We start from the raw sequence: 19,190 nt of genomic DNA, 5'->3' as shown, positions 1-19,190 counted from the left end.
AGCTTAAAGTTAGCACCTTATATACAGAAGGAGAGGGGTTATGTTTATTAATGAATGCACTCACTAGTCATCTGAAATATCAGGCTTTACCACCCACAACCATCCCCATTGTTCTTTCAGACACTGTTTTGCATCTTGTTCTGCTGCTTTCAGTCATCATCCACAAGAACAAGCACCTCAGTTCACTGTTGATATGGCAGAAGGGAGGTAGGGTGTTATTTACATATGTATCGCTGTCAGTTAGATCATGTATATATACTAGCGAATCTAAGATAGTGCTGTGTCCTTTATGTTGAGTATGTTATGAAATTATGTACATTAATTTAAAAAAGAAAACAAGACAAAATCCCCTGAAAGAAAAGAAAAACATAAATATCTGAGATCTGCAATAATTTTATTTCAGTGTCTTGTGTTTCTTCACAAGATGTTAACTCAGAATCTGTGAAACAGGTGGAATTTGGGTTCCTGCCAACTTCATAACTCTCTGCAGACAGGCTTCAGCAGCACATTTAGGGCACGTTTGTGAAATGTGACATCATTAGTGTGACATACACCCACCAGACGACTGACCAATCTGCTGTTAGAGATGAATAGTGACTGAGTCAGCTGCCACTGGAAAACTGTTATTGCGTCTTGCCGATTATAGTAATCACCTTTGAGCTCCTCTCAGAGATCTGTATCTATTTGCTTCTGGTTATGTTTTTCTATCTCATCACAGCCCAGTTAAACTCCTTCTTTCCACACAGCTACACAAAAACAACCTCTGAGGAGGATCTAGTCCCATATAGCCGCTCAGACATACACTAACAGTTAAACCAAACTTTTGACTTTAATACATTAATAAGATTCTTCACTGTATACCTAGAGCAAAACATTATGTGACAGAACAAACATATCCTATCTTGTATCTTTAAAAACAAGGACTTGTAAAATTAATAAAAATTCCAGGGAAAAACAAAGAAAAAAAATGACAAAAGAATCACTCTGCCTTGTCATGGGTTTGGTCTTATGAATAAAATATATGCTTGATGTCCGAAATCCTTTTTGTTGTCGTTATTGTTCAGATCCACTTTTTGTTTATGGGATTGCAAAGCATTTCACATAAAATCCATACATCTATGTCTGTAAATAAACAGTACATTGGTACACTTTAGTTCTCAATGTAGTCAATATAAATATTAAGAAAATCATCTCCTCATTGAGGAAACAGATTTTTTGCAATATTATTTTTCAGTACAAACTAATTATATTGTAGCTGTAATTACAAAATCTGCTTTCACAGCACAATCTTGAGGCAATAATCAGGGCAGTACTCCAGTCGTACACTTGCAGCAGCTGGGCTTGGGGCTACACTGAGGATTGCAGCAAGGCTCCAGGTTTGGGTCTGATCCTTTTGATATCTGGCTCTCTCCAAACACCATGGAGGCTTCAAACTGCCCCTTGACTTTCTTGATCCTCTCCAATATGGCTTGGAGGTCGGGTTTTCCCATCAGGGGGAGAGGGTAGTGCTCTGAGGGATCAGCCTCCAGGTCAAAAATAAGAGGGGGGTTGTGGGCCTTGAGGGATGCAAATACTGAGCAGTCTTGGTCCGGGGTAGTATCGCTGTGGGTAGCACCTGAATGCACAAACATGGACAAGCAGGAGTCAAAAATGCCTCAGCTCTGACTGTGATTATGCTTCTTGACATTTCAACTAATTGTGTATGTGAAGCCTCCTGTACCTCGTGTATAGAAGTGGGCCTTGTACTTCCCTAGCCTGAGAGCAAACAGGCCATACTTCTCACTGGGATCTGTTGGGTAGAACATCATCACCTCCCTTTTACTCTGCACAAAGAAAAAATGTTTTAAGGATTACGTTGCATTCACATGAAATCCGGAATACTGTAGACATATCTTCATGTATGTTTTCTTTTGCTGTCCTGCCATTCTGTTGGACTATTTGTTTTTCCCGGGCCGTCCAAAGTGTTGTCCATCTGCTGTCTACCTTCTGCCTGACTCCATGTGAATGCACCATTAGAAATAATAAAATGAATACGTCAGCTTGGTTTTCACATTATTTCAATCTCTTCAGAGTGTGAGGTATAATGGTAGTACCTTTCCTTGGTTGACAAGGATTTCTGTCATATCGACCCCATCCAGCATCACCTGGGGTAGTTTGGCTCCTGCCAAACTTGCAATGGTGGGGAGGATATCTAGAGTGCTGGCCATCTCATGAGTCACACCTAAAGAGAGGTATACATCAAATGAGCAAGCAGCAATCACTAAAAGGCTATGGATAATGGGTTTGCATTAATTTTAATATAGTATTTATTTTCATACTGGAATGTATTCTTTTGAAAATGTACAGCATTAAAGCTTAGCATGCGCGACTGAAATAAGCAAAAACCACCAGTATGGTCTTTGAAAGGGAAATATATACCAAGTGGTCTGTGTAGAAAACTCAAACAGAACAGAACATTTTGTTTCGTCCTTGGTAGCATCACTCAGCCTAAACTTTTAGTGCAGGGCATTGAGGAGTCCACACCTGGCCTGATGGTCCCTGGCCAGAAAGCGATGGCTGGCTCTCTCATGCCACCCTCATAAGTGGTGCTTTTTCCACATTTCAGGGGGCCAGAATTACCTCCACGAGACATACGCATCAGTTCAGGCCTACTCAGGGAGACAGGAATAACACACTATTTAATAAAAGACAATAAATGCATTATCATAAGGCAATAAATAAAATATAAATATAATACTTTGAACAGAGAAAAAGAAAGTATGAAAGTAACTACAAATACAAAACAGGCCATAGATTAATTTGCACATATAAACAAAAACCAACCCATTGTCTGAAGTGAAGAAGACCAGTGTGTTGTTGATCACTCCTGTCTGCTCCAGAGTTGTCATAAGGTTTCCTATTGTGTTGTCAAACTCAAAAAGAGCATCTCCAAATGGGCCCCTTAAAGAGCGCCCGGCTGCCCCTGGACCTGCATACTGAGGGTAGTGGGTGTGCTGTAGCAAGTAGAAGAATGGGCTTATTGTCTCGCTACACTACCATAATCTACTCAGCATTTAATAAGACTTTTTTTTTTTTTAGCTGACCAGAAGAGAGCTCTTATTCTGCCATGATTGTAAATGTTGTTTTCCTCACTAGAGAGCTACACTATCAAAGACTCTGTTTTGCTTACATGGGAAGGATAGTAGAGGAAGAACGGTTGTTTTTTCTTGGCTGACGCGGTGATGAAACCGGTTGCAAAATCACTGTAAGCCCTTTCCAGATCGAGGAAGTTGACTGGCTGCTGCTTGATGACCTCATTGTGCATTAGTGGGACAGTTACAGTGCCAACATCACACAATCCAAAACACTTAACATCTGGAGGGAAACAAGTCAGGTTGCGACAGGGTCCCTGTGAAAGAAAGAGGAAGATAGAAGAAATAGACAACAAATAAAACAGACACTAAAATAGACATTGCAGAAAATAAATCACATTACAATATTTTTAACAAATACCAGCATAGATTACTTTTAAAACCTTTTAATAATTTTTGTTTGGCACTAAATTAAATTGCACTGACCATATCGTGGGAGTAGGGGATTCCCAGGTACTGGTCAAACCCCTGCCTGGTTGGAAGAAACATCCCATTGGCCCCAACTCCTAAGTGCCACTTCCCCGTGGCAGCAGTAGCATAGCCCACAGGTTTCAACACTTCAGCAATGGTGGTCTCATTTAGAGGTAGACCGCCTCTAGAGCCTGGGTACAACACTCCTGGATAGATACCTGAGCGGGTCTGATAGCGCCCCGTCAACAAAGATGCCCTGGAATGCCATCGAAACAAAGCACGGCTATTATTCAAGAGAGGTAGGAAGGACTGGAAAGTGTATATCTAATGTGTGTGGACTAGAGACTTCAGTTTGGCAAGATGTGGCACAAAAGAATATAAGGAATGTATATAAGGAATGTATTGCTGGACTTTACAAATTACTAATTTACAAATCTCTTTGAACATGGAGATTTTCTTCATGGGGAACCAGCTGTTGTTACACTCAGATAGACTTGGAATAAAGTATGAGGATGAAAACAGTGCAGAATATGCAAGGCAAAAGAATAGTAGAATATTTCTATGCCAGCTTACCTTTTCTAGGGTGGAGCATGTATAATGGAATTTTAAAGTCACGGCTAAAATGTTTTAACTGTATCAGATTGTGTTGCTTAATAGCCATGACTCACTGTGTTCAACATCTGCTGAATAATACTGCGTTTCTATTTAGGACCTTCTTCATGAAACAGATTCTATATACTATTATTATTGTTGTTGTTCATTTTACATGTTATGTTGGTTTTGTTTCAAGAGTGTCTATTGTTCCTTATCTTTGCTTTCATGTGTCTTGCAGGACTATCTTGGAAAATAGATTTTAAATCTCCATGGGAGGGTCCTGGATAAAGGTAAATTTAAAAAAAGACACACATTAAATCAGAAACCCCAGGAATGCAGAATAAGAGTATGTGAGGGAAAAAAAATGCATAACAAAAACGTTTGGTCAAAAGTTGTTCAAATAGGCCAGCTGATGTTTACTTCTAATCCTCAGTGCTCTTAAACAAATGATTAAGGGGTGCAACACTTACAATTACGGGAGTTTTGCATTTTTAAATCGTGTCTCCACAGAATTGATTTGCAGTAGTGATGATCTCTCTGACTGCCCCTCTCTCTCACACACCGACATGGCCGCCGTACATTAGCGGCGGTCCTAATGTAACCACCTGGACGGGCTGCAGACCGGACTGGTGCAGTAGAACTCTGTGAACCGGAGTCCCCCCGCTGCCAGGCGGTCCAGGTTTGGAGTAAGTGAGCTGGGGTGTCCATAGCAGCCCAAGTCTCCGAAACCTAAATCATCTGCGAAAAGAAGGACAACATTCGGCCTTGAAGCAGAGCAGGTGTACAACAGGAAACTTGTCAACACGTAGAAGCGGAAGTTGTCCATTCTGCGTCGTCCTGCATCTGAGTGAAGATATCGTCGCTGTCCGGGGTCCGTCGATGGAGAGGAATCACCGAACCAGGAACCTAAACAACACGTCACGTGTTCACTTGCGGAAACTGTCGTGTACGGTTGACGTCACGCACGGCTGGGAAATGTAGTTTTGACCATTCAACACGATTCAGGGAAACTAATGTTAGATAAAATGAAGGAAATTAAAATTACAGCTGTACACACAGCTTGTATCAAGAGGTGTTTAGAGGACAGACACATAGGCCTACTGTCCCCAATGTCCTCAGCCTTGTTTTGCCCCTATGTGGTCTGATGTTTGCCCCTTGAATGGATTAGTTGGTGCGGCTGAGTTTCTGTCCTCTGTGGCAACCTTGGTTTCTGCCTCTGATGCAAAGTGACACATGGACAATTACGCAAACAAGGTGAGAAATAAATCACCGGTGCAGTGCTGCAGGGGCCACCGGTTTGAGGAGAAATAGACGTCACAGTTGATTTAGTTATGCACAGACTATAGTCCAGTTGTGGGTTTATTTATTTATCTATTCTCAAAGTCAAACGTCAGTGGGTCGGACAAAAAATGAACAGGAGGGTACCACCTGCATTCAAAGAAGCCGGCATTCTGTGTGTATGAGAGTGAGACAGGTGCAATGGGATGAATGAGTGAGAATACATGGAAATACCGACACGTGGCATTTGAAGCACCAGAAAACCGTAATAAGGAGTGGCTTGATAGCGCAATTCTGATAATGACTGTTTTCTCTGCTCGCGATGAATTATGCAACACACACACTTTACCTTTTCACCACAAACACCATTTTGTGTGTGTGTGTGCATGCATGCTCATAGGTTTGGCATTGCTGTGGTATCAGCTGATAGGCTACATAGTTTTGATTTACTATTCACATTCCTCTACAGGACTGACCTACATTCAGCAAGTGTGTGTGTGTGTGTGTGTGTGTGTGTGTGTGTGTGTGTGTGTGTGTGTGTGTGTGTGTGTGTGTGTGTGTGTGTGTGTGTGTGTGTGTGTGTGTGTGTGTGTGTGTGTGTGTGTTAGTGTTAGAACTAGAGAGGAGTAAAGGGAGATAAAATATATATCCAACTATTGCTGCAATTTGATCAGCTGAGAGAGGCTTCTCTCCTTTTAATGCTGGGGTAATAGCAAACCCACCCACCATCTATGGATTTTACAAATCTGTGTTAGTTATGTACATACTTTATGTGTGTAATGTATTATGTCATTGACGTATGGCCAACAGAGTGACCGTGGAGGAAAGTGAAGAGGCAGGCTTACTGCAAGATTAATTACTGTAATTGACCTACTGAACTTAAGAGAGACACACAAACACACACATGTACACAAATAAACATATGCATAGGTAGATGATACGTAACAATTAAGTTGTTTAAGGGCAGGAAAGCCACAGATTAGAACATGATCACTCTGAGCTTTTGAAGAACTACCTCACTACAGGAGGTCTCATCTAATCATCTGAAACCCTGAGCTCTGGAAGCATCCCTGCAGGGAACTACATGGTCCTTTAAGCCTGAAGGGGGGCCACTGGCATTCCTCCTTTTCCATGGTTGGTGTTGATTTCATTAATCCTGTAGCTTTCAGAGGAATACCCAAAGCAGCATCATTAAGGGCAGAACATGTATCATAATGTCTTGTGAGGGCGTTTACCAGGTGGCCCATATAATGGACAAGCCTGTCCCGTGGAGAGGAATAAGGAGAGCCACCGTGTATAAATGACAGCTGTGTTCTACACAGGACTGCCTGCACTGTGATTCAATAAAAGATGACTGCTCTGACCTTTTGCTGTGAGTAAATGAAAACTGTTGTCAGTGACAAAGGCAGAGCAGAACAAGTAGCTTGAAGCAGCTGAGGCTACATAAAGGTCCTTACCCGGCCTTTATGCTTTGAGCATCTGCTTTCACAGCAATGGGAAGGGTGTGCGTTTGTGTCTCTCTGTGTTTTCATGTGTGCACCTGCAAGTGCGTGCGTGTGTCTGTAATGCGATTGCTTCAGGCAGATGGAGGTGTGGTGTGAAACAACTCAGAAGAGTTGATGGAGAAAATTAATCCCACCATCCAACCGCATCCCTCAGTCCAGAAACAAGGAGACCAGCCTCACACCTGAAGGGAAAGGCTCTCTCTCCACCTCTTCATCTCACCTCTTCATCTGCTTCTCCTCGCCTTCTCTTCCTCCTCTTAAGAATTAGATATCCCGCTCACAGTTGGCATCACAACAGCTCACAGCAGGTGTAACTGGTATGGGAGCCAACAGTAAACAAGCACGATGGGTCCCCTTTTTCGTCGTCTTCTTGCTGTTTGTCATTTCACACACTATTAATAGTCTGAACCTGTGAGTTAAACTGTGAAGCATAATGCAGCAGCGTTTGTGGACCACTAGTCTGTGTAGCCTAAATCACCAGAGAAGGTGCAAGTGAACTGTTTGAGCACTAGAGGGCGCCATTGGATCACAGTTCCCCTTACTCCTGGGCATGTGTCGGTCTTAACAGTGTCTATGAAGAGGAAAATAACCTAAATTAAATCAGATTATTACTATTAGTTCCACAGACAATCTCTGTTACATTTGATCGCCCAGGCTATGCAAATACATTGAGCAGTAATAGGGCCATGCAAGGTTGAATTTTAATCTGAACTGCAATTTCTAATGTTAAATTGCAGTTCATTTTTCTGACATTTCTAGGCTGGTTAAAGCTGGTATTTCATCATATCTTCGTGTAGTTTCCTCATGCCAGTCTTTAAAGCTCTGCCTCTTCTTGCCATGTCTCTTGTTGAAACTCACTTCATGCCCTCTCACCTTTTGTGGTAACATGCAAATTGCTTGCAGACTGCTAGAGAAAGTTACATTTGATGTGGGACTGAGAGGCATAGGAAATTGATATATATATATATATATATATATATATATATATATATATATATATATATATATATGAGAGAGGGAGAGAGATAAATAAATAGAGCGCAAGTAAGAGAAACAAAGGTGGAGGGGATGGAGAAAAGTAGACAAATCAGTGAATAATTCAGAACCATGGACGCCCCTTCTTACTTTGATTTAACTCTGCACTGACAGCAGAACATTTCTAAATGAGCATGCCTGCTAATATCTTGTTCTCATGCAAATGCATTTTGAGCATTATTTGCCACAACATCTTTGAAGTTGCTCCTGAGAGAAGATATAGTGATGAATAAGGACACATTGTATTGTATTTCATATCCTGCAGTTTTCATTCTTGACTTCACAGATAAACTGCACTTTAGCGTGAAAAAAACAAGTTATTACACATTGTCAGTATAATATTAGAAAAGCATACTAACACAGTTTCACTTACTTTTAAATAGCAAGATTACATCCAAGATATGTCGACAGACTGAGGTTTTCGCTTCAGGTAGTTGTGTGAGCAGCACATTTTGCAACAATCTGCTGTATGAGCAGGGATCAACCAGTCTTTTCGATGATGAAAAGTCATTGTTATTCTGGCTTGTGCGCTGAGGGAGCAGTGACGGAAAACATCCGAGCAAACAAACAGAGGTTCATTGGCACAATAGAGGCTGGAACAGAGCACAGAATTATGCAATGAAATCTAACAGGCCTCTGTAGAGCAACAGGAGCCGAAGAACTCATAAATGTTTGAGGACCTGCTGGTGTAATGGGCACTTTTGTCGATGTTCTCGGCTCATACACCGAAGCTCTCATTGTACTAAACTTAGAGCAAATGTTCTCTTCAACTGCACTTCACCTGTGCAGCAAATACTGAAGAGACGTTACAGTCAAAATGAGTGTCGCTGTCATTTTGTCTTCACTGCACCATCATGCACACATTGACAGGAAGAAACAGCACCATGAACAACTGATTTCAAACATTTGTCAAATGCAAACAGCATATATTTCACAGTAGAAGATGTAAACAAGATTGTTAGGCCCTTCATTAGCAGCTTCAGTGCTTTGCTCGGTTACTGTATGTGACCAGATCACTCCTAATGACTTTGGAGACATAAACCGTATGAATGAATGCAAAACAACGTAATGGTTATGCTCCCATTTGACAGTTTATCTTGATCAGCTGTTGGTAGATGTGGCTTCATCTGCAGCTCGTCCTGAGTACCATGCGGGGGCAGAGACACAGAATGTCTTATCATTTCTTTATTGATAATTTCCTTTATTAAGGCAGTGTGCAAGTATTGATGGCAACTAGCATTGTGGTTGCAGATTGCATCCAACTGAATATCTCTTCGCTCACTCCGAAACACAAGCTGCCCAGTGCAACACCGTGGTAACTCTGTTCTCCTCGCTCAGAGACTATATCCTCACCACAGTAACACGAGTACCACGGTTTTGAACTCTGCGGCTCAAGTCATCACAGTTTCATAAGCGTGTCAGAGAACTACGGTGGCCAGGTAACTTAAACATGTGAAAGACTCTCTGCAACATGGAGGTAGCTCCCTGTGTAGATATGAAGATATCCTTCTAAACTAACAACAACAACAATTCTTAGTTTTAGGCGATACAACTGTATTGAAAACATAGTTCTGGATCTTATATTCAATTACTGCAAAGATTCCCTTTAAATGCTTGACAATGTGCCTCAAAGTTTCATTTGTGCCACTTTAATTGAACCCTTTCTTTTTAGCAAGATTAATATAATCACGTATTTAAATAGTTTCAACACTACAATCTTGTATTTGTAAGAGGAGATAATGACACATGTCTCTGCTTATTATTTATCTACCTATGGAGGATCCATAACTGGTGTATAAACTATTATTAATGATGATGACAGTGCAACATCACTGACATCATATTTAATAATACTCAATATATGCTCTCACACTTTAAAAAAATCTGTTTATACACATGTATATTATATAAGTCACAAGTTTGTTTATCACTTTTAATGTTGTCAAAACTCATAAAGACATGTTAAGTTTAAAGGACCATAGCTGACCTTGGAAATAGTATTATGATATTTTTACTTTCAGGGTCTACTTCACTTTTGTTAAGTTTAAAGGACCATTTAATGGCTTTCTTCTGCAAATAGATTTTGCTCAGTTTTTTGTATGTAGTCATATATATATACTGTATATTGCCAATCATTCATTCTCTCCTTATATGCCAGCGCTTTTCAGTTATAGCTGTTGACAAATGCACACATAAAAATGTCCTCATCTCAAATTCCTTTTTGCATGTTATAAGCCAATAATTATCAGCGGGTAAGAATAAAATGGTACCATGTTTTATTAATATTTCTCAACTTGATAATGAGGCTCAGTGTCTCTGACTTCAGTGGAGAACAGTAATGCTCATAATCCTTATTACTGTTTCTAGTGCCAGATTATTTTACTCACATGAAATTCATATGGAGGGCTGTAAATTAATTAACAAGTATATTAATACATTGTGTCTAATTACAGTTTTCACTAAATTAGCATGGCAAGCTATTAGCCACATCATGTTGATGAGAGGATCTTCATAGCTGATCCTAACTATCCATCAAATAGGTATTTGAGCTGCTTGTCAGCTCCTTCCTATACAGGAGGGGTTTCCCTCGGAGAAGATCTAGATCCTTGAATCAATTACCACTCCAATGCCCACAAACCCGTTTCTTTGCGTCACGCTCGATAAAAGCTATTCCCTGTCTTTCTACGCTCTCCGTCTCTCAGCGCTGGAGCTGTTTCTCATTCGTCTCATCTGATCTTTAAAGCGCTGGCTATTTCACTTTTTGAAAAGTGAGTCAGAGCTCCGACTGGAGTCAGACAACTCCCAAATGTCATAGTTTAAGTTCTGCCATCACATTCACAATCTGAACTAATATTGTTCCCTTTTGCAGAAAACAACAACAGATAAATACAAGGAATTATCATGGCAGTGGCACCAATCTTCTTTTTCCTGGTTACATTACTTACTGTAAACCTGAAATTGAATTTATAAATTTAGCAGACTCCTATCTCTTCTGCACTTAACCCCTAAGCAGCTGAGAGCAGTTGGGGTGAGAGGGCTAACTGACACCTTGATGTTGCTTTCCTGCATGCTCATAATCAGGCAAAATCAAACTTTGTCTCGATATTGCCATAAAAGTTCCCTCACTGATTCATAACCTTTTTTTTCACAGCGAGTCTGAAGATGCCGTGTTTGTAGTTTTCTATGCTTGAAATAAATCGTCTTTCATTTATGTACAAGAATCCTGTCTGTTTAAATGTGCTGATTTCAAACAAAAATGATCAATAACTGTCACCGCCAGACACTTGCCTGACACACACACACACACACACACACACACACACACACACACACACACACACACACACACACACACACACTCCTTTGTGTTGGGCACAGAGGCTAGAGCCATGTTTTCGTTGATGAAAGTGTAGCATCTACTTTGCTGACAACAAAGTCTTACATGGTCTCAGGTGAAACAGATGGATATGTACACCAAGTCCTTGAAGTCAACGAAATAAGACTGTCAGAATAACATTGTTAATAAAAGGAAAGAGTTGCACATGGGGATAAAGTTGTGATGGTACAAAAGCACAAGACAATCATATTCAAAGAAGTCCATCGAGAGTGGTGAGGTAAGAGTTGTGTTGGTTTAAAGTGGATTATACACAAAAGAAGCAAATAAGGATAGAAAAATATATAGATTTAATGCATTGGTTATTTTTTAGGGCGTCTCGGACCTAACAATAGTGGTTTAATTAGTACCACACTTTCCTGAATATAGCCCGGGTGAGTAGGGCTCAGTGATAATTCAATATGATAATTTATCATCTGTCAATGGAATCATATCGGGATAAAATATGACTTACATTGTCTAAATTAATAAGAAGAAGCACATCAATTCTCAGAAAATCTCCTGACCATGTGGTTATTTCATACAGATTTGTTATCAGAAAACATGATATATCAGGATATATTGAGATATGAAATGACCGATATCGGAATAGAAGATGTTGGCCATAACGCCATGACCCAATTGCTGAGAGCAAATAATACAACTGCAAGAATGTGAAAATGTGAATTTTTTATTCTGGCTTTGTACTGACATCCCTTTGCCTTTCTCCGTCGATATTGACATTCTTGACACTGATCAGTTGAAACCAGCTGCGACTTTCCTTGAAGGTGACCCTCATCAGATTTAGTCAGCATTGTTTGTTTCACCATGAATATGTAAATTGTTTCTTTTGGCTCCATTTGAGATGAGATCAATTTGAGGCTGACGGGGATTGACTGTTAAATACCCAGAAATCTCATTGACATGAGTGACAGGCTCTGCCTTTCTCAGGAGAGTGAGAGGAATATTAGGACAGTTGAGCAAGCGTTAGAGAGAGAGAGAGAGAGCGAGAGAGAGAGAGAGAGAGAGAGAGAGCGAGTGTGTGTGTGCATAAAGTATAACTGTACTGATGAAGATGCCACGGCTTGAGAGTGGTAATTATAAGAAGGAAATCCTTATCCCTCTAATTCTGGTAATTTGCCAACCAGAGAAACATTATTTTGCTGACTTTCAAAGCAGAGTGCAGATATTTACTGAACACTACAGATAAACAAAGGCTGAGTTTCCTCTCAGGCACACACACAGACACACCAAGCAATCCTCAATTATTTATACAGGCGTGGATTACCTCTGCAGACAGAGAGAGTTTAATCATAGGTAAAAAGTGATCTGTTTCACTCTATCTGCCCCACTTCCATGTCTGTCAGACCCCCTCAGCCATATCATCCCTTTTAACTCCCCAAGAGAACCTTTGCACCTGACTCATGATGAAACACGCGCACACAAACACACATTGAAACCTAATGACTGGCCCGTTGCTGAAAGGCTTGTCTCCTTCCTTTTCTCACAGAGGAGGTATTCAGTCCCCACCTGCCTCTGTCTGGTCTGTCCTAGCCTGGCTAAGATCGGCTCAGTGTGACTCAGTCCAGTCTGTTCATCTCTGTTTGAATGGCCAGGTATTGTTTCACTAGCCGGGATCCTCTTACCATGGACAACAAAGAGAGGCCGCTATACCCTCCTTACACACACACACACACACACACACACACACACACACACACACACGAACAGGCAGTGGTTGGGTCAACAGCCCGAGAGCAGCAGTCACATTTTCCCAGGCGTCTGCCTCGAAAGCTGCAAAGGACTCAAGTTCTTTACAGACTTTCAAAGGAGCAGATACAGCATCTTCCTTCATGGTGGCTGGAATTTCTTGCTTTTTCATGACAGAAACATTCTTTACTTGTATACTTATGTCAATTTGCTGGTGAAACTCCGCAGATTTCCCCTCCTGCTGTTTGAGGTCCATCTCTTCAGGTAGGACAGAGCAAAAGATGAATGAATGAGTACTGACGTTGTTGAGTTATCTCTTTTTTTATTTCTAAGTAATGCACAATTTTTATACCTTCATGTTTTTCAGCAATATTCTTACATGAATTGCCTCACAGATACATTGCATTTACTTAGATGTATTTTAAAATTATAACCACATTATTAGACCTTATAATTTACATATTGTTCGGTTAATATCCCATAGTTGTCTTGTATTTCCACTAAATGTTAAATAAACAGTTTGGTTCAGCTCCTATTGCATACCGAGGTGACTTTCCCATCCCAAGATTTATTACATGTTTTCCCATGTGTACGAGGAGTATCTTCTCTTGGAAAGCTTGAAATCAATCTGCTACTGTTATAGGCCTGAAAGCCCAATGTGACATTATATCAAACTCATCATGACATTTAAATGTAATTTGCAAGACAAAGTTTAAAATAATAAGCTCCAATTCCTGAAGCAATAACTAAGACCTGCCACATATATTAACTGGAAGAGCCAATACAACAATGTCAAGAGAGCTGGATACGTGTATATTTTCGCACAAGTCTTTGAGTATTTGAGTAACTTCAATAAAGGAAGCAGCAGGACCAAACACTATTAAAAGTAATATAACACTAGATGAAAACATATTGTGCAATATCCAAGGGTCACTATTAAATCAAGGACACCATGAATAGAAACAGTCCGAGGAACCTAATGAGAACAGAGGTATATATTGCTTGAGTCATCAGAATCGTAAGGAAGTGCAATAGATAGGAAAGCTTTAAGAGAGGGAAAAGTGTTTCTCCATGACTTCCCCTCATAAAGTTGCACTGAGAACTTGAACTTGGAGCTTCTTGACCCATAAGGACCCACGGTGACACCGGTGGTGTCACACGTCCTTTAAATATTCTGGAAAGTTCCATATACAGCTTTATCCTTGATTTTAACTCATGAAGTCCCTAAGTGACAACTACTGAACATCTTGGTGGGTCATGTGATTTTGTGTTTCCATAACAACATTTCCAAGATGTCTGCTCCCGGTTGTGAGACATCTGACACAAGTAGCTAAATTGAAAAAGCTTGTTTTTCGTTGATAAACGTATGATTCACACATTTAAGAATTATAATGCTTACATAACATGTCCTTTATTATATTGAACCTGCTGTGAACACATTCCTTGAACAAACTGATATAAAACACAATCAGATAAATATCGTTTGTGACAGATATGTCACATGGAAAATTTAACTAAAAAAGTACACAAAAAACCTTGTGACATATATGCACAATAAGAAACATAATTATGATCTGCTCAGTTAATTTGGCTGATTCAATGATATTTAGCTAATATATTTCATATTGTTCAATTTAAAGCATATTTAAAAAATGTAAGCAAAGGAAAATTATGTTATATATTAATAAAATGATGAATACAAAAAGTTTTACTATTAAAGCCCAATATGACATTTATGTAACATTTCTGATATTTGACACCTATTTTGAAAACAATGTCAGAAATTGTGTTCTATGTGGTCTATTCGTGGCCTTTGTCTGCTGCTAACCTCCCGTGCTGTATTTGATTTAACCTTTAATTACTTTTGGACATATTAAAACAACTTATATTAAAAAAAGACAACTTGGCTCAGTATGTGATGATACAATTCCATGAGCTTTCATTTCTTAAAAAGAGGTTCCTTTGTGTTACATGTGTCACGACTTCAGGATTGTGCATGAGGAGCCGCAGTTTAAATAGTGTTTGTTTATATGCAGTGGAAAAGGGAGTCAGTGGGTCCTCTCCTCGTCCTCTCCTGATGGCCTCGACATGCTCTCTGTCTCTTTCCTCCTTTCATCACCGCTGCCCTCGCGGCTCCTCCTCACCCTCCTCAACTCTTCCATCCGTTTCAATTAGCGGGAGTGCAGGGTGGAGCACTGAGGTCTATCACACAAGCACGGAGCTGCAGGTGCACCTACAGTATAGAACGCAGCTGATAAACAAGAGTCACTCTGTACCTGATAGAGGTTACGTTGTCTCAGGTGAGACTACGAGGCTATCTTTGCTTTAGTAGGGAGCTGCATCAGTGACCATCAAAGCCGAGATACAGTCACGAGCATTATCCACCCACCTTCCTACTTATCTCTTCCAATCCTCACACACAGATTGGACTTCCCTCCTGCATCAGTGTGTCTGCTGTACATGCATGTGTGAGTGTGTTAGTGCTCCTATTCACCTTGGATGAGTTGTGAATGTGCCTCTCTTGAGATTTATTCTGGTGTTCCAGGTAAAAGAAATGTATTCAAACTTTACAAACTATGTTATTGGTGAGTGTGACAACCTTGTCTTGCTTTACAGCATGTGGATCTGCTGGTGCCTTGTATTGTATATTGTGTCAACACACAGGTGTAATTCATCCATAAAAAAACATTTAATTGGGTGAGTTTGTATCTAGTGGAGTAGTGAGGACGTCTGGTATGTCTTTTTCTGTCATACTTTGTACAAATTAAGTGCTTTGTTTATAAGAAGGGAGGGTGCTGTGGAATATGTTAACCCCATTGTGAACGTTGGCTGGTGTATTTGAATAGCTGAATTCTAGGTGGATGTGTAGCATCTGTAACTGTCAGGATTGTAACTCTCAGAGTTAGGAAGACTTAAACATTTCTCAACAAAGGTATACCTCAGTGTAATTGATGGACTACTGTGATATTGTAATGATGGTGACCATATTTGGTGGCAATTTGCCAACAATATAAGCTTTCATCCCTGTTACCCCAAAAACTGCAATGAATGATCACTTATTTTGCAACAGCTGGGTGTGCCTACAACTGAAATGTATAATTTCCTTTCGGTTGAAACTGGGATTTCCTAAACCTAGCGACTGTTGGCTCAGTAATAGAGCAGGGTCGTCCTATAATTAGAAGATCGGCGGTTTCGATCCCCGGTCTCCGCTAGTCTATGTCGATGTGTCCTAAGGAAAGACCACTTTAGCCCTAATGGTTCCTGGAGCTGTGCCTACGGTGTGTGAATGTTAGTTAGTTGGTTCTGATGAGCAGGCCGCACCTTTGCATGGTAGCCTCCTGTCATCAGTGTGTGAATGAAGACATGAAGACATGAAGTGTTAAAGCACTGCACAACATTGGTTGGACCTTTTGTCTGAATAGTGTCTTTTGTTGTTGTTGTACTGGTAAAATATGCACTTGGATGTACTTAATATTTTCTTTCTTTTTAAAGAAGTTAGACAGAACTGTTATAAGTGATACAAGAGGTGAAGAAATGTACTTGAGGAGCCATTGGCTTAATGGGTTTTTAATGCACTTTCAGGAAGTATGTTTGCTTCTATTAAACCTCAGACTCGCTTTTCCTTTTTTTTCATAATTACTCTCAAATACACCTCTATCAGGTCAGAAAGTATCCTGCTGTTTAAATAAATGATGAATTGTCCCAAATGCATCATCACCATTATCCTTTAAACTGTCTTCACTCCGGTTCAATCAAATCCACATCTTCGGATTGAAATAATTTATATATTCATATAATATAATTATTTATTATAATAATATATAATATATAATTATACATGCATTACAAGTCCAGCTGTCTCCCAATTCTGCGAGCCTACTGGGAGACTGAATCATTTCAGCACTGAATCCATCTTTCGGTTCTCAGTAAAAGACTCACAGGCGGCTGGTGATGTAGTCATGAAGGTGATCACACGCCTTTAGATCTGTACATATGTGGGCCCTGCACATATTGATAGTGTTACAAAGGGCTCTCTTTGAGCCACATGTTCCACCACTGAAATAAAACAGGGGACCTCTACGTTTGTGATTGGCCTAATGAATGGTCAGGTCAACCAATAGCACAACGGCCGCGAGGGATGAGTGATAAAGGATGTGATACCAGCAGAACAGAGGCAGATGCTCTTTTGACTCCCTGTCAGACAGTCAGAGATGCTAATGACATTCTCCCTCAAGCACTGAGGAGATATATAGAGAGAAACACTAATGACTCTCTATCTCTCTAGTCACTAGCAGGTCTGCAGACAGCTTGCTAAATCTCACAGCAGACCAACAAGCTGTTATTCAGAAGGTTTGGAGGCTACTACACACAGAACATGTCTGGCATTTAAAAAACCTATGTGCAATTAAAAAATATATGATGACAATCTCATTTTTATATTTATTTTTTACAGTAATATCCTCAGTGCAAGGTTTTCCGCTTATACACCTGTCAACCTACTGGCAATTTACAGTACTCATTCCTGCATTGCCTCTATTGGCATGTGGAGTGAGGTTAGGGTTAGAGTGAGAGTATCAGGCTAAAGCAATCAGATGCAGGTCATGCCATCTCTAAATAGAGATATAAAACATTGACTGTTCATCAACAGCATACAGACAAGATATTCTCATCTAACTCTTGGCAAGAAAGAATACCAAAAAATCACATTGCTCTCCTTTAAAGTGAAATAAATGAGTAAGGGCAAACCACAGCGTGTTCTGTATTTTGCAACCAAGGAGGATGTTTCCAACTTGCTAACTCCCAAACTAATATTTGTCATCGTTAATTGTGGAAGGCAGAACAATTGGCTATATTACAGTCTCTTCCTTTGAGAATCCTTCCTTGATGAAGGAAATTATAAAGCCCCAATGTGGGATACAGAATACTATTCCCAGTTGCAAAGCAGTTACCTATAAAAAAAAAAGAAAAAGAAAAGCTAACAACAACAAAAAAACAACAACTAATGGATGACTGAGAAATATTACAACCCTCTTCATCTCTCGAGAAGATTTCAGCATCATAAAAATAGGCATTATCAAATATCTTCCCAGGTTTCACCATTTATTTTTTCCCACTCAAAAATAAGCATTTAGACTTCACAAAGAAATATTTCTCTCTCCATGACGTTTCTGTCTCTAGACATGGAGCTTCAGGTGAATACTGGAGCTCTGACTCTCCGTCAGAGATGCCTACAAGGGGAGCCACCTTAAAGGATGATTGGCTGTTTGTCTCTAACCCCTATCAAGGATGAGACGAGCACTTTGGGGCGAGAGTCAGACTCATCTGTCACTTTCAGATCTCCTTTCGACCTCTCATACGCATCAATCCCTTCCCTGCTGTTACGGTTTAACAAACATGCGATGGGGAAGTGCAAAAACATCAAGACTGAAGTCAATGAACTTATGGGCAGTCACTGTGGGAAGATAAACACTGTGTGTGTGTGTGTGTGTGTTTTCCTATTACCTTTGTTTTGAGAAGAAAATAGACACCGACACTGAAATTCTGTCCTGCTAGATATTTCCACTGTAGCTGTAGAAAAATAACAATTACGTGATGTATTTGTAAAGACTTAGTTGACATTTAGCCTCTTCTTTCAACAGATAGTATCTGAATAATTTTCCTCTCAACAGGCGGGATAAGATCTTGTCTTGAATGTGACACCACACAGAAGCTCACAGGGTTTAAAGTTTAAACTTTGATTTAGTCATTTAAATAATTTATCATGGAGATTAAAGGGGGATTATAGAAACAGCAGCGCATCATGCAACCATGTCTGCTACAAAATTATGTTCCCATACAACTAACCTGCACTCTCAATTAAGTTATGAGGGAAACATATTTTCTACAGGATTACGGTCGCAGTTTTAAACAATTTAAAACGCATGGTTGATGCTGTCAATCGGAAAGGACTAGGCAAAACATTTCCACAGAAAAAACATGTATAGGCTTAAAATGACTACAACATTTAAACTACTTGGTTATATTGAGGCAACACAACTACATTGTTCACACAGGAAACAAACACACTTCCTCCTGGGTATAAACCCTGTGTTTTTTGACCCAAGCAACATTCCAACCTTTTCCCCACACGGCAGTCCACCTTTGTGATATGTC

General features: G+C 40.0%; 1 protein-coding gene across 1 annotated transcript in view; it reads right to left on the bottom strand.

Annotated features, from left to right (window-relative positions):
• Window positions 1–375: 375 nt before the first annotated feature.
• Window positions 376–19,190, bottom strand: part of arsa (arylsulfatase A) — a 45,697-nt gene continuing 26,882 nt past the window's right edge. The window contains exons 2-9 of the mRNA XM_034534639.1: window positions 4,742–5,042; window positions 3,558–3,798; window positions 3,170–3,388; window positions 2,824–2,993; window positions 2,524–2,648; window positions 2,094–2,221; window positions 1,721–1,823; window positions 376–1,615 (exon numbers count right to left, since the gene is read on the bottom strand). Coding sequence (XP_034390530.1) covers window positions 1,302–1,615; window positions 1,721–1,823; window positions 2,094–2,221; window positions 2,524–2,648; window positions 2,824–2,993; window positions 3,170–3,388; window positions 3,558–3,798; window positions 4,742–5,042 — 1,601 coding nt within the window. The 3' untranslated portion in view covers window positions 376–1,301. The remainder of the gene's footprint in view (window positions 1,616–1,720; window positions 1,824–2,093; window positions 2,222–2,523; window positions 2,649–2,823; window positions 2,994–3,169; window positions 3,389–3,557; window positions 3,799–4,741; window positions 5,043–19,190) is intronic.

The sequence above is a fragment of the Cyclopterus lumpus genome, chromosome 6 (genome assembly GCF_009769545.1).
Source record: "Cyclopterus lumpus isolate fCycLum1 chromosome 6, fCycLum1.pri, whole genome shotgun sequence".
NCBI lineage: Eukaryota > Metazoa > Chordata > Actinopteri > Perciformes > Cyclopteridae > Cyclopterus > Cyclopterus lumpus.
The sequence above is the reverse complement of the archived record's forward strand: the minus strand, read 5'-3'. Positions and strand labels throughout refer to the sequence as shown.